Below are 15,267 nucleotides of genomic sequence, written 5' to 3'. Positions count from 1 at the left end.
TTTTTTTTTTTTAATTTTGAGTAACAGGTGAAAATCTGTTTAAGAAAATTTTTTATCGCCTTTTGCCTCATATTATATAATATATATATATATATATATATATATATATATATATATGTTTTTATTTATAAAAGAAAATACTTCTTTATTTTATTTTGCTTTGTTTTATATTTTTTCTTCACATTTTTTTGGCTATAAATATAAATATATAGTACACGTCCAAATGTCATATATGAATTGTTACAAGTTCGTTTATTTTTGTAGGCCTAAGTGTAATATATGTCTGTCATTTGTGATATTATACATGCATTGAAATATTTTTGCACAAGCTGCAAATGTGTTTGTTGATATTTTTTCCGTTTTTCTGTTTTTTCATTTTATGCTCCTTTTATTTTATGCTCCTTTTATTTTATTTTGTTTTGTTTTGTTTTATTTTGTTTTATTTTGTTTTATTTAATTATTTTTTTTTTTATTATTTTATTTCTTTGTTATTTTATTTCTTTATTTTATTATTTTTTTTTAATTTTGTTTTTTTTTTTTGTGGTTATATAATGTCCAAGAGTAAAATGTTTTTAAGAGTATACCTTTATTTCGTAGTTTTCATATTTTTGATATATACAAAATGTAACTCCTATTTTCTAAAAAAAAGGAAATTTGAAAATTTGTTTTTTGTGAATTATAACGTAAACAGTTTGAACATAAATGAGAATAAAAATATAAAGGCATTTGGCAAAACTGATTTCCACCTTAAATTAAGTAGGAACAATAGAAGGAAGAATAACGACAGATACAGGAATAATAAGAATGACCAAAAGAATACGTATGCATATGATGACTTTCCTCGATGTTTCCTTTTACCACTAAATAGAAGAAGACAAGGATATGAGTATTATGATGAAACATGGAGCGATAGAGCAAAAAGCGGTGGATGTGTTGGAGGAAGAGAAATAAAAAAACAAAAAATAAAAAATGAACTCTTTATGAGCAATTTTGAAAAAATATTTAAGGAAAACTTTAGTGAAAGTGATAGACTAAAGAAGACTGAGTTAGTTTCTATATTGGCTTGCATTTGTACAAATATTGTTATTGAATATTTGAAAATAAAAGAAGAAAGAAAAACGGAAGATTTTGAATATTCTTTTGATTACAGTATCATGAACTTACTAAGAATGGTTAATTTTGATTATGATGTTAACGAAGAAATTAAAAAAAAAAAAAGAATGAAAAAAAAAAAAAAAATAAAATCAGCAGTAGCATTGGCAACATGAATACCATGCACAGTGTGAACAGCAGGAATAACCATAAAATAGATTCAAGCAATAATTGCTTTTACAGAAGCACTACTTTTGTTACCCCCGAATTGGTTAATGATAAAAATTTTTTGAATAACGATAAGTTACTGTATAAAGAAACAGAGGAGGAAGTAAATGTAAACATCGATAATAAAAATACGAAAGAAGAAAATGAAAAACTAGATGAATATATTAAGAAGATAGAATATAATACCTTGGAAATTAGAGAAATTGAACCATATATTAATTTATTTTTTGGTAAAGATACCTATAAAAATGTGTTTGTAAAATACAATATAGACATACATAAAATATACAATACATTGAATACATCCTTACTTGAAAAGTGTCAAGAAAAAGAAAACGTAATGCAACTACAGAAATTTGTTGAGCAGGAAGAACGTAACCTCCTCAATAAAAATAAAAAAATTAATGTCCGAAATGTGAGAACGTTTGATAACTATCTAGACAAGTTTAGTTCATTGGAGGAGAGAAGAAATATTAATGAAGTTCAAAATATACTTAATGATGGGGATTACCAAGGGGAAGAAGAAGAAGAAGAAGAAGGGGAAGATCTAGTTCCCTCTAGAAAGGAAGAGAAGGAGAAGGAGAAAAAAAAAAAAAAAAACAGACAAACAAACAAACGAACAGACAAACAAAAAGACAAAAATATAGAGAAAAGGATAAAATATCAAGAAAAAACGGAAAGAGTAGAATGAACGATTTGGAACCAGGGGACCTTGTTGAGCAGGAGTTAAAGGACGACGAGGGTGGAGAGAATGGCAATGAGGACATTGACGGAGAGAATGGCAATGAGGACATTGACGGAGAGAATGGCAATGAGGACATTGACGGAGAGAATGGCAATGAGGACAGAGACGGAGAAAATGGCAATGAGGACAGAGACGGAGAGAATGGCAATGAGGACAGAGACGGAGGGGATAACATTGAAGAGAGCCGTGGAGGAAGTGGAAATAACTACAACGACGGAGGAAGTGTTAGAAGTAGTGGTTACACCAATGGTATAGATGGTGATGGAGATGTCCATAATGAGAGGGAAGGAGGAAGTAACCAGGAAAATGCCTATGGGAAGGAAACCGAAGGAGGTGATAAGGCATGTTCTAGTGAGAACAGAAATAATAAAAGAAACGATGATAGAAGTGAATATGGTGGACACATCCAATGCAGAGGCCCATCTGATGATGTAGAATATAATAACAAAATGAAGGGAAAGTATGATTATGATGAATTTGGAAAAGAAGAGGATGTTCAGGAAAAGATTTCTAGCGGAAATTACAAGCGTAATTATAGGGGAAAATATGAAGAGAGAAATGAAAGGAATGAAAGGAACGAAACGAATGATATGGAACATTTAAATTGCCTATCGTATGCGTTAGTTAAAAGTAATGATAAAGGTGAAACGGATAGTAGTGAAGAAAAAGAGGAGGAGGAGGAGGAGGAGGATAAAAATAAAGATGACATAATATTAATAAAATTTGTGTACAATAATAAGTATAAATGCGAATTTCGAACGGACGTTGGTGTTATAGCGTACGAAGATGGAGCAAACAATTTTGTAGATGATATGTGGGAAAATATAAAAGAAGGAAAAATGCACAGTGTAATTAGTAACGGTAATAGTAGCAGTAATCGTAGCGGTAATCGTAGCGGTAATAAATTTTTAAATGATGTTGGTTTAAGGCTGATCGACGATGCGATGCTGGATGAACTACAGTCTCTACCGTCATATAAGAAGAGATTTTATAAAAAGCAAAATATTATCAAAGAAATAAATAACAGAATTGTTAAAAACAAGGAATTAAATGAGGAAAATTTGGGTAGTTTGCTGTATATTTATTTAAATGTATGGGGGGATGATTTGCATTTTTATGAACTAAAGAAATTGGAAATTAATTATTTGTCTGAAGAAAAAAAAAATGGACTAAATGACACAAGTGAGGAAAGTAACAAGTTAAATTTTTTATGTAATTATAATTATTCTGATAAAGAGGAAATTCTAATTGATAGCGATATATATAACAAAATTATAAATAAAAAAAAAGAAAAGGGAGATAATAAAAGCATTATTTATTATAAATTACTAAATGAGCATACATTTTTTGAAAATGATTACATTTCTTTTAATTTAAAAGTATATATTAATAATAGAAAAGAAATTAATAACTACAATACTTTAATTAGTACTTTAAAATTGTATAATTCTAATCTTAGTAAAAATATACAACGTTACTTAGACCAATTAAAAGAAGAGAATAATATGAGCTTTATGTCATTTAGCGAATTTTTAAAAAATTACTGCTTCAGTGAAAAAGATGAATTTTTTAATATGAACGAAATTTTACAAAAGTGTAAAGTAGAAAACAAATATTTTAATTTATTTTCCAACTCAAAAGATGAAGTGAGAAAAGGGGGAAGAAATTTTAAATTGTTTTATTATTCTTACCATGGAACGTCAAATGTTAGTAGGGGGAAAAGGGGTAATGTTTTTTGGGGATGTAAAAAAAGGGGTAATGTTTTTTGGGGATGTAAAAAAAGGGGCCTGTTTTTCGGAACATATCGAAAGATGGTTTGTTTTTCCGCTTGCGCAGAGATGAACAAAAGGGGAGAAAAGGAAGACAACAACGAGGTAAAAAACGATAGTAAGGACAAAAGGACGGGCAGGCGTAGGAACAAACGCACGGACAAACGTACGGAAAAACGAAAGAATGTAAAGGATGCGATTGATGGTGTTGATATGGAGCAAGAGGTTGACGAGGCATTCAGTGCACAAATTGACGAAGAGTTGGAAAGTTTTGAAAATATTGATAGTATGATGGACTTGAAGATTGAAAATAATAGAGAAGAGACGAACAACAAGGAAAGTACACAGAATGATGGAGATGGTGATGGTGATAGTGATGGTAATGGTAATGGTAATGATTATGATAAGAACATATATAATGAAAAAAGTGTAAGCAGTAAGGAGGGTAAGAAAAATAAATTAAAGTTAGTTAATGAGAAGAATAATGGCTATTTGGAAAAGATGTTAGAAAGGCAAAGAAGTGCGGTTGACTTTTTAAGTCTGGAAAGAATTAACGAGAATGTTAAAAAATATATTAATATTGCAAATTATGAAGAAGTATATAAGCAGCTGAAGAATGAAGCAGAAAAAAAATCGAAACCGAAAAAGGTTACTAGTGAACATGACAGCTCAAATCAATTAGACATACAGGAAAATAATGTTGACGCTGAAGAGGAAATTGAAAAACGTATTAAACAAATTTTAAAAAATAATAATAATGACGATTTAAGAGCAAGGAGTATAGAAGATGAGAATGATGAAAAAAGAAATGATGAGGATAAAGAAAAGTCAAATAAGGAAAAAGAAAAAGAAAGAATATCCGAATTTTTTAAAAGTATGAATGTTAAAGTTCAGTTGAGTAAGGACACTTGTATTGGATGTGGTATAACATTTCAGTCAAATGACAATAAGAAATTTGGATTTTTAAAAAATCATATTTATGAAAAAATCATAAATAAAGATGATAATTTAGATGAAAAAAAAATATTAAGTGATATATATGAACAAAATGAAAATGAGAATGAAAAAGAGAAGGAAGAAAATTATAGGTACAAATTAAACGAAATTTTTAGACTTAGAGAGGAAGGTATTAACAAAATTTTACAAGGCACGGAAAGTTTTTGTTACACGAATATGAGGAATAAAAATAATGATGGTAATAAAACCGAAAAGTATGAATTAGATAAGTACCAAAAAAATGGTATTCTAATGAAAAGGAGCAAAGAGGAAGAAGAAGTAGAAGATGAAGAGGGTAACAACAAAAAAGCTTACATATGTGAAAGGTGTTTTGATTTAAAATATAAAAACAGGATAAACAATAATTTAATAATTAATTATATTAATAATAATGAAATTAGTGCACAAGATTTTGAAAAGTATGTTATAAATATTTTTAAAAAAAGGTGTTCTATTATATATATTGTGGATATACTAGATTTATATGTATACTCGAATTTGAAAAAATTATTTAATATTTATATGAAAATGAACAAAGATAAAAAAATGATGGAAGGGTTTTACTTTTGTGTAAATAAGATAGATTTGTTACCAGGGCACAAAGAATTCACTGTTAAAAATTATGTCTATAATTTTCTGAAAAATAATAAAATAAATATATTATTTAAAAACATCTTTTTAGTAAGTTCAAAAACGGGATACAATGTGAAAAAACTAATTTTTACTGCTTGTATGAGAAGTTGGATTGTTCCTAAAAAGAAGGACAAAAAGAGTAAGCAAGAATCGTCATTAATGGATAGAAAAAAGATGGATAGTAATTACCCAGGTTCACTGAGAACAGAAGAGCAGAGCCACCCAACCGTTGGAAACATTCTGAGGAACTCACGTCAGGAGGGGGAAGAAGTTGACGATGGAGAAGCTAAGGGGGGAGAAACTAATGAGGGAGAAGCTAATGAGGGAGAAGCTAATGAGGGAGAAGATAACGAGGGAGAAGATAATGAGGGAAAAGGTGACGAGGGAGAGTTTTACTGGGGTGAAGCTGAGAAAGGAAAAGGTAACTCAGAATATGCCTTGGAAAAATACAAAAATAGAGAAAAAAAACAAATTCAAAAAAAAATTAATATTTACATTGTTGGTAATGCCAACAGCGGAAAGTCGTCATTAATAAATTATTTACTAAAGAATATAGAAAAAAAAGATAACAAACATTTGTCAATAAGTAATAGTATTATCCCAGGAACTACTTTAAAAAATATTCAGATAAAATTAAATAAAAATATAACTATTAATGATACTCCCGGAATAATTTCGCATAATTCTCTTTTATCTTACTTAAACTTTGACGAACTGAAACATGTAGTGTGCACAAAATTAAAAAAAAAAATACCGTCCATTTATATAAATGAAAATGATTTCATATTTATTGGTGGTATTTTATATATTCAAATTTTAAGTATAAAAAAGTTTTACTCCATTATGTCCTTTTTTATGTCAGAAAAAATTCCTATCATAAAAAGAAAAAATTTTTCTAAAGATGCAACTAATTTTTTGAAAGAAAAAATAAAAAATGGTTTTCTTTATCCCCCTTTTTCAGTTGAGCGTTTTGACCAAATTAGTGATTTTAAAAAATGCTACTTCAGTATAAATAACCCTTGTGCAGATATAGATAGTAGCAATTATGATATATATGTACAAGGTTTGGGCAGTATTACATTTTATTCCTTTCAAAGCATCGAATTCAACTTGTATACGCTGAAAAATGTGGACGTTGTTTCGAGGCCATCTTTGGTGCCATATCATAAGAAGTATGGAATGTTAGATTTTTCAAAAAACAAGTTATAGGGTTGCGTAGGGGAGAAGACAGAATCAGTGGGTAAAGAGAAAAGAACAAACAGGTGAATCGGAAAATGCGAAATGAAAATGCGAAATGAAAATGCGAAATGAAAATGCGAAATGAAAATGCGAAATGAAAATGCAAAATGAAAATGCAAAATGAAAATGCAAAATGAAAATGCAAAATGAAAATGCAAAATGAAAATGCAAAATGAAAGTGCATAATGAAAATGCAAAATGAAAGTTCAATATGATTAACTGAAGATAATATAAAAGTTGCATAACTTCCCATGTTTATTCTTTTTGCGTATAGTTTTATATTTTGTCAAATGTGTATTAATTAAAAGAGTAAGGCTAATGTTTATACTGCATTTATTTATAATTTTTTAATCATTATGAAAAAGTTGTCTACGCATGTGTTTGTACGTATATACATATATACATATATGTGTACTCATATACATGTGTACAATTCATTTCTTGTAAAAAAATTAAAATCACCGAGAAATGTGAATTCGCAATAATGTAAATAAAATGTAAAGCCTAACTTTTACTCAGTACTAATTAAACTTTAAAACAAATATAAATTGTGCACAAAACATTTGAATAAATACAAAACATATTTAATATATATTTAAGTGTTCACAAATAATTCACATAAAATTTTAAGAAAAAAAAAATGGCAACATTTTTATAAGTCATAAAATTAGTGATTAATATAGGGAGGATTAGATAAAAATTACAAATAAAACCATTATGATGAAATACTTAAAATTTTTAATAAAACATGTACGAGTTCATAATTTTACGCATGGAGAAATGAAAATGGGGTAAATGGGAAACATATAAACATTGAAAAACTGTGTTCACGAGGACAGATATATGCGGCTATAACCATATAGGTTGTTATACAAATGAATACATAAATATATGCAAATATACACATTAATGTATGTACATTCATACCAACACATATTCGTATATATATGTGTATAGCCGTACCCAATTTGAAAGTTAAAGTAGCTCATTATTTTTCGAGCTGTAGTAATCCCGGTAAGTTATGTATTCATTCATCAGTTGGTTGTGACTACCTACATATATGTTTTTACCGGAAAAGAAAATAATTTTGTTCATATTTTGTAAATTATCCATTACATGTGTAATAATAAAAGTTGTTTTTCCCAAGCACAGATTGTGCAAAGCCTTTTCGATGGATTTTTTATTTTCAATATCTAAGTTACTTGCATGTTCATCTAGAACAATAATTTTTGAATTTTTTAAAAAACACCTAGCTATACATATTCTTTGTTTTTCTCCAATTGATAATTTGGTACCTCTTTCACCGACAATGGTATCATATTGTTTTTCCATTCGTAGTATTTTTTCATGTAGTTCTGATTTAATCGATGCTTCCATTATTTCTCTATCAGTACATTGAAAATTTCCATATTTTATATTATACAATATTGTATTATTAAATAATATAGTATCTTGTGGAACAATACTTATACTTTTTCTTAGTGTGTATAAATTAATATTTTCAATATTTTTATTATCAATATATATATTTCCACTATCTATTTCATATAATCTTAATAACAGTTTTACTAAGGTACTTTTTCCTAGGCCGCTTTTTCCAATAATAGCTACTTTTTCTCCATGTTCAATATGACACGTGAAATTTTGAAATATATAATTATTTTCCTTAAGTTGTGTTCTTATATTTTTTTTTATTTCATTGTTCAAATTTGTTCTTATATCTTCACTCATGGTGTTTATATCTGTATTATCCTTCCCAAGAAATTCTTTTGTTGAGATAATTTTTTTTTTATTCGTTTTTAGGTATTTGTCTTTAAAATTTGTAAAAAAATGTATGACGTTATTTATTTTTCTTTTGGCTTGGTTATCCCAACTGCTCCCCTTCTTCCCTTTAGTATCATTATCACTGCTACGACTGCTGCTATTGCTACGATTGCTGCTATTGCTACGACTGCTGCTATTGCTACGACTGCTGCTATTGCTACGACTGCTGCTATTGCTACGACTGCTGCTATTGCTACGACTGCTGCTATTGCTACTACTACTGCTATTGCTACTACTACTGCTATTGCTACTACTACTGCTATTGCTACTACTACTGCTATTGCTACTAATACTGCTATTGCTACTACTACTGCTAATAATTTCTTCGGGATCCATTTTTTCGTCAGGCACTGGGTACTTAAAGGAAACGTTTTCAAATTTGATGTCCCCCCTTTGTATTTGCAGCTTGTTAGAATAATCTGGAGATTTTATTTTTTTTACCAAAATTTTGACCATGCATTCTATATCAACTAGACTTAGCTTCGTTTCTCGATAGATAGTACCAAACATGTTTAATGGCATAGCTAGCTGAAATAGCAAGGTGTTTACTAATATCAAGTAACTAAATGGGAAAATGGCATTTGCTATATTTAAATAGGTCAAATATAAACAAAGAAATAAATTAAAATTTAAAATAATTTGTTGACCAAAATTTAAAAAGGACAAAGATTTTTGAACATTTATAGCTTCTTTTTCGTATTTTTCCTGTTCTTTTATAAATTTGTTTAATTCATGTATTTCGTTGGTATAATATTTAACTTGTTCTATATTCTGTATAGAGTCTAAAAATATATTAAACGTATTTTGTTCTGCTTTGTTCATATATTTTCTAATAATTGTTCTTCTTTTCGTTACTAAGGTTGTGAAAATAATATATAACAGCATATTTAAGCATGTGACAATGGAAACGCTGTAGTGTATTTTATAAGTTAATATACATAAATATAAAAAGAATTCTATAATGATTGGAATTATTTGAAAAACGATTACATTTAATAAATTAGTAATACTTTTACATCCTCTGTTAAATATGAAGGATAGTTCCCCATTTTTTTTCGACAATATATAACTTAAGTGTAAATTATGTATTTTGTAGAAAAACAGTTTACTTACGAAAGTTGAGATGCGTTGACTTATGGTATTAAAAACACTATTTCTTAATTCATTTAACGTAGATGACAAAACTCGAGATAGTATATACGATGATAAAATTATAATACTGGAATTATTTAAAAAGGACATATCTATTTGATCATTTAAACTTTTTTGTATATTCACATTTTCAATAAATGATGATAACAGGATGGGTGTATATATTATGGATATTTTGGAACACAGTAAAAAAATAAATGAAAAAAAAATTTTCGCTTTTAATTCCTTATTTTTATGTATAAAATTTTTAAAAACATATACTAACATTTTAATGTTTACATTTATTTTGCTATCTTTATTGTCGTATAATTTTTCTAAATTAAGTAGTGTCTTATCTAATTCTTTTACATTTACTTCTTCGTATTCATTCTTCAATTTATCCTCATTCATGTTAAATTTGTTTGCATATGTTTTGGAGCTTTCCCCCTTTTCCTTGTCCCATGATTTGACATGTTTGGCGTCATTGTTCTGGGGAGAGCTATTTTTCGCACCGTCCGCATTCGAGAAAATTTTCATCCATTTTTTTTGTTTTTCTTTTTTTTCTATTTTTTCGTTATTTCCCTTTTTCTCGTTTTTTTCCTTCCTTTCTTTATCCCCTGTTGCACAGGTTCCAAAATGCTTTTGATTAACGCAGTTGTATAAGAAATACCCTTTAGTTATTCCTTCTCCAAAGGGATAATAATTATTTGGGTATATCAATTTATTTTTAGGATGTTCTATGGAACAGTGCATTGAATTATAACTTTCTGCCTTTTCTTTTCCTTTTGTGTAAGTACTAAATAAGGAGGCATAGTTATCTGAAGACACATTGTTTCTAATTTTGCTTAGAAAAGTGAATTCCACCGCGTATTTATCGTTAGGGGATCTGTTATTTACAATGTAATCATGATTGCGTGTGTCAACTATTTTATTCTGATTTTGTTTTAGAGCATTTAATAAAATATGCTTGTCGTTAAAAATAGTACTTAGTGAATCATATAATTTTTTTTTTTTTTTCTTTTTTTTTTGAGTTATATATAAAAAAAAAAATTTATTTAAAGTGTTAGAAAGATATTCATTATTTTTGTTTTTCTGACTAATGTAGCAACCAAGTAATGTAAAATTGAAATTCAACTGTTTTACTTTTTTGTAACTTCTTTTGGTTTCTTCACAACTGATCTGAAATTTTTTATTTAAAGTTGGTACATATTGACAAAAAAAATGCTGTCGTAAAATTGCATTCTTCTTTAAACATTTATAACGTTGCATATTTCATATATATTCTTTTTCCTTTCTTACAATTATATATGTGTATATAACTTATAAGAACCAAGGATGAATAAAAAAAAAAAAAAAATACATTGAATTTATACATATATAATTTAAACACATAACAGAAACATCCTAATTCCCCTGCTTATAAATTGTATCTTGGTTTTTTCTAACCCTTTTCAGTTACCGCAAAAATGTATTTTTTTATCTACAAGTAAAAATAAATATAAAAATAAAAATAAAAATAAACAAAAAAATAACGAAATAATGTCTGCTTCACTAGTATGCAAGAGAAGTATATATTGTCGTATATGTGTTATAGGTTTCTAGTTGTGTGTGTTTTTTTGTTTATGTAATATGGTGGAATGATAAATTATCAAGTTCTTTGCAGTCGACATTTTAAAAAAAAAAATTGTAAAAAAATTAATCAAAAAAAGGAGAAAAAATATAAAAATTCGTTGTTAATTCATTGACAATCAAGAATAAAAAAAAAATTAAGTGTATATAAGTTAAGCAATTTAGGAGTTCATACTATATTTACAACAAAGTAGTGTTTTACAAAAAAATGTTACAATGTTTCCCACGTATATAATATATACATGTATACATATTCATGTGCGTGACGTTGTAAAGGTAACGTATTAGGTGAGTACATACGAAAACATACATATATATATATATATATTAATTATGGAAGAAGGAAAAGCTCGAGATATCAAACAAAGGAAAAAATATCTATATAAAAAAAAAAAAAATTTTAAGATGAAAAATGTGGAAAAAAAAGAAAAAAATTATGCTTTTTTATTTTTGCCTACAATATGAAAAAATATTCACATATTATTTATGTAAAAAAAAAAAAAATGATAAATGGGATGTTAATATGTATACGTATATTTATATATATATATATATATATGTATACATATCGGCGCAAACGAAGCTTTTCAAAATCTATAAAAAATATGAAGAGTGAACCCCACCCAATTTGAACAAAAAATAATATGCGACATGTTGCCACGTACATTATTATGTACATATAATTTTACTTGTATAAATACATATGTACATATATGTATTGTATATATGTATTTATGTAATGAATATACGCATACCTGCATATTTATTTAACTTTTCAAAAGGGTAAAAAGTTAGAAAAAAATAAAAGAAAAACAAGAGCCACGTATTGTAAGAATAAATAATTATTTGTTGAAAGGAACAAATAATATTTTTTTTATTTTTTACATAGTATAAGTTATATTTAACCATTATATGTAAGTTTCTTTGATTGAAAATAAAACGAACCATATTATTATATGTACAAAAAGTGAATATGTAAATTTTTATGTAAATCTGGATATTTTTTTATTTTATTTTTCCTTTTTAAAAAGCATTACAAAATTTAATTTTGAAAAGAATGTCGAGATTTGCTCCTATAGAATTAATAAGGAAAAAAAAAGTAACACACAATACAAATGATTATTTATTTGATTTTAAAATTTTAAAAACAGGAAAAGAACATGCTAGTATTAAGTCGATAAGTATTTGCAGCCAGTATGTGGCTATTGGTTTTAGCAATATGGTAATTAAGGAAAATTATATATATATATATATATATATAATGCTGCCTACATTTTGTTTATATCTTTATTCCACATTGATAATATGCATATTATATATATACATACATACATATGGTCTATATGTATGTTGTAAAATGAAAAGACATACATATTTGGTATATCGGTATATAGAGAAAAAAAGGAGATGCGAATATATTAGATAAAAATAGATGTTCATAAATTTGTTTATAAGTTAATTGCTTCTCATTTATTGTTACCCATTTTTAGGTTACATTTTACAATATGCAAGGGATTTATTTAAATAAAAAATATCAATGTAATGAAAATATAAGTAAATTAAAATTTCGGGATGATCAGATGCTCGGTATCGGTATGGAAAATGGTGAAATTGAATTGGTAGGGATGTTTTGTTATGATAGAATAAAAAATATGAAAGGACATAAATCAGCAATTAATGATTTAATTTTTAGTTTAAATTTTCAATATTTATATACATGTTCTCGAGATTTTACTATAAAAATATGGAATATATGGGATGGAAAATGCGAATGCACGTTAGACTATCATATTGATAATATAACTAGTATTTGTTTTTACAATTTGAATGATAGTAATTATTTAATTAGTTCAAGTTATGATGGCTATGTTTATTTTTATGACTTTAATTTGAATATTAGCACAAATAAATTAGAATTGAATGAACCAGTAGAATATTTAACTATTTTTAAAAATGAATATATAGTTTTATCGGTCAAAAATATAATTAAATTATATTCAATAGACAAGTTGGAATTTGTAAAAGACATAATAGTTTCTACGAAAACTATTTTTTATATAGGGGTGTTTAAGAATTATCTTGTTGAAGCTAGCTTAGATATGTCTGTTTATTTTATAGATCCCTTTCACAAGAGCTCACAGGTTGGTGCGTGCATGGTTATACTATGTTATGTATTCTTATCCATGAATGTGCATTTTACTTCTATTAAAAAAATTGAAGTAATAACAGTGACAATAATAATAATAATAAAGCAGAAGTAATAATAAAACAATAATAATATTAGTAACAGTAGTGATAATAATAACAATAGTAATAATAATAATACAACTAAGAATAAGATAACGAATAAAACTAAGAATAAGAATAGGAACAAAAAGGAAAAGAAATATTTGCATAAAACATAAACAATTTTGTGCAACACACATTTAAAATTTTTCATTTTTTCAAATATATAGAAATGCCTAAAATGCAAGTAAATTAAAAATTTTTAATTTTTAATTTTATGTTCATTTCATTCCTTTTATAGGGTATAAAAGTTGTAAGCATAGTTAATTTTCCAAAATTGGTCAAATCCGTTGAAATCTTTAATGATTTATTAGTATTAGGAGAAATGTATATTTAAAAAAGGAATATAAAAAAAATAAAAAAAATTACAGCATAATAACATGAAGAAATAATTATTTGCTAATTAATAAAAAGACTATATTAATTCGTTATTTTTTTTTTTTTTTTTGAACTTTAAGTTGCTGCATAAGTTCTAAGGATGAAATTGCATAATATAAGGAAATTACAAATATATTAATATAAACTTTTTTTTTTTTTAATAGTGATGGAACATGGTTTATTGAAGCTTACAATAAGAAGGAAAAAAAAAAGTCTAAAAAGAACAAGCGCACAATAATCGATATAGAGGTATTAATTATGTGCATCAACAACTTCAAAAAAAAAAAAAAAAAAAAATATATATATATATATATATATGTGTATGTGAGTACCATACATTGCTGCTTCTATGAAAGTTTTCCGCTTCCCATTCCTTTTTTGTAAAATTTTACCCTTTTTGTACCGTTTTTTTAGGAGGAAAAGTATGTTCATACCAACCGTAAGATAAACATTTTGGTTAAATCATTTAAGTACAAAGATGCTCTAATGACCTTAATAAATAAAGAGTAACATATTAAAAAATATTTGCAAATAAATACGAAAAAAATATACGAGAAAAATTGTGCTTTAAGTGTGCAATTTTTCTTATCAATATTATTTTTAATATTATTTTTAACATTTTTAATATATTTTTTATTCTTTTTAATATTTAAAAAAATTTTTAGGCCATCAAGCATTTTATCCCTATTAGATTATTTCTCAAAACACAACGTTTTGATTGTAGCATGCAGAACATATTGTATTAGTGAAACATCTAAAATGCTAAAATTTTTTAGGAAAAAATTTGAAAATAATGTTTTAATGTTTGAGTTCCTCTTTTCCTTTTTCCGTAAGTTGTTAAATTATATTTGGCTTCCATAAAAATTTTTACTTCTCTTAGAAATTTCAGTTTCACGTAAAAATATCTGATTTGCTTACTAATTTTTGCCGTATTTAAGCATTTCTCTTTTACTTTTTATGCATATTTTTCATAATGCATACAGGTGCGAATAAATGGATTTTGACAACAAAAAATGAGGACATATTGAATGAGTTGAAACTGCTGAAAAAGGTTAAAAATAAAGAGAATGAAAAAGTTCATTTCTTGAATATTAATTAATTATTTTTTTTTTTTTTTCTTTTTTTTTTTTTAACAGAATTTTGAGAATTTAAGAAATTATATGAAGTACTATTACAAATTAAAGAAAATCGCAGACCTTCTCAGGAAATAAGTAAATGAATCTATGTCTACAACGCCGGTATATATATAGACTCTTTTTATAATTAATATGTTATTCTTTGAAATGCTTTTTATTTTATTCCTTTTGAATTAACAAT

The 15,267-nt window shown here is 26.4% G+C and overlaps 3 protein-coding genes across 3 annotated transcripts; 2 read left to right on the top strand and 1 right to left on the bottom strand.

The window, feature by feature from the left end:
* Positions 1–551: 551 nt before the first annotated feature.
* Positions 552–6,672, top strand: MKS88_004068 (GTP-binding protein; the record flags this gene model as incomplete). The annotated part of the gene is made up of 3 exons (XM_067217214.1): positions 552–1,172; positions 1,220–2,002; positions 2,053–6,672. The coding sequence occupies 3 exons, from the start codon at positions 552–554 to the stop codon at positions 6,670–6,672; spliced, it is 6,024 nt and encodes a 2,007-aa protein (XP_067071665.1).
* A 1,005-nt stretch (positions 6,673–7,677) lies between these two features.
* MKS88_004067 (ABC transporter B family member 6) lies at positions 7,678–10,926 on the bottom strand (the record flags this gene model as incomplete). The annotated part of the gene is made up of 1 exon (XM_067217213.1): positions 7,678–10,926. The coding sequence occupies one exon, from the start codon at positions 10,924–10,926 to the stop codon at positions 7,678–7,680; it is 3,249 nt and encodes a 1,082-aa protein (XP_067071664.1).
* Positions 10,927–12,343: 1,417 nt separating this feature from the next.
* Positions 12,344–15,161, top strand: MKS88_004066 (U3 small nucleolar RNA-associated protein 15; the record flags this gene model as incomplete). Its single annotated transcript, XM_067217212.1, has 8 exons — positions 12,344–12,508; positions 12,777–13,427; positions 13,814–13,899; positions 14,115–14,199; positions 14,365–14,456; positions 14,616–14,779; positions 14,934–15,001; positions 15,087–15,161. 8 exons carry the CDS (start codon positions 12,344–12,346, stop codon positions 15,159–15,161), a joined length of 1,386 nt encoding a protein of 461 aa, XP_067071663.1.
* Between the last annotated feature and the right edge of the window lie 106 nt (positions 15,162–15,267).

Source organism: Plasmodium brasilianum, chromosome 12 (genome assembly GCF_023973825.1).
Source record: "Plasmodium brasilianum strain Bolivian I chromosome 12, whole genome shotgun sequence".
Lineage (NCBI taxonomy): Eukaryota > Apicomplexa > Aconoidasida > Haemosporida > Plasmodiidae > Plasmodium > Plasmodium brasilianum.
Note: the sequence above shows the minus strand (reverse complement) of the source record. Positions and strands in the feature narration are given on the sequence as shown.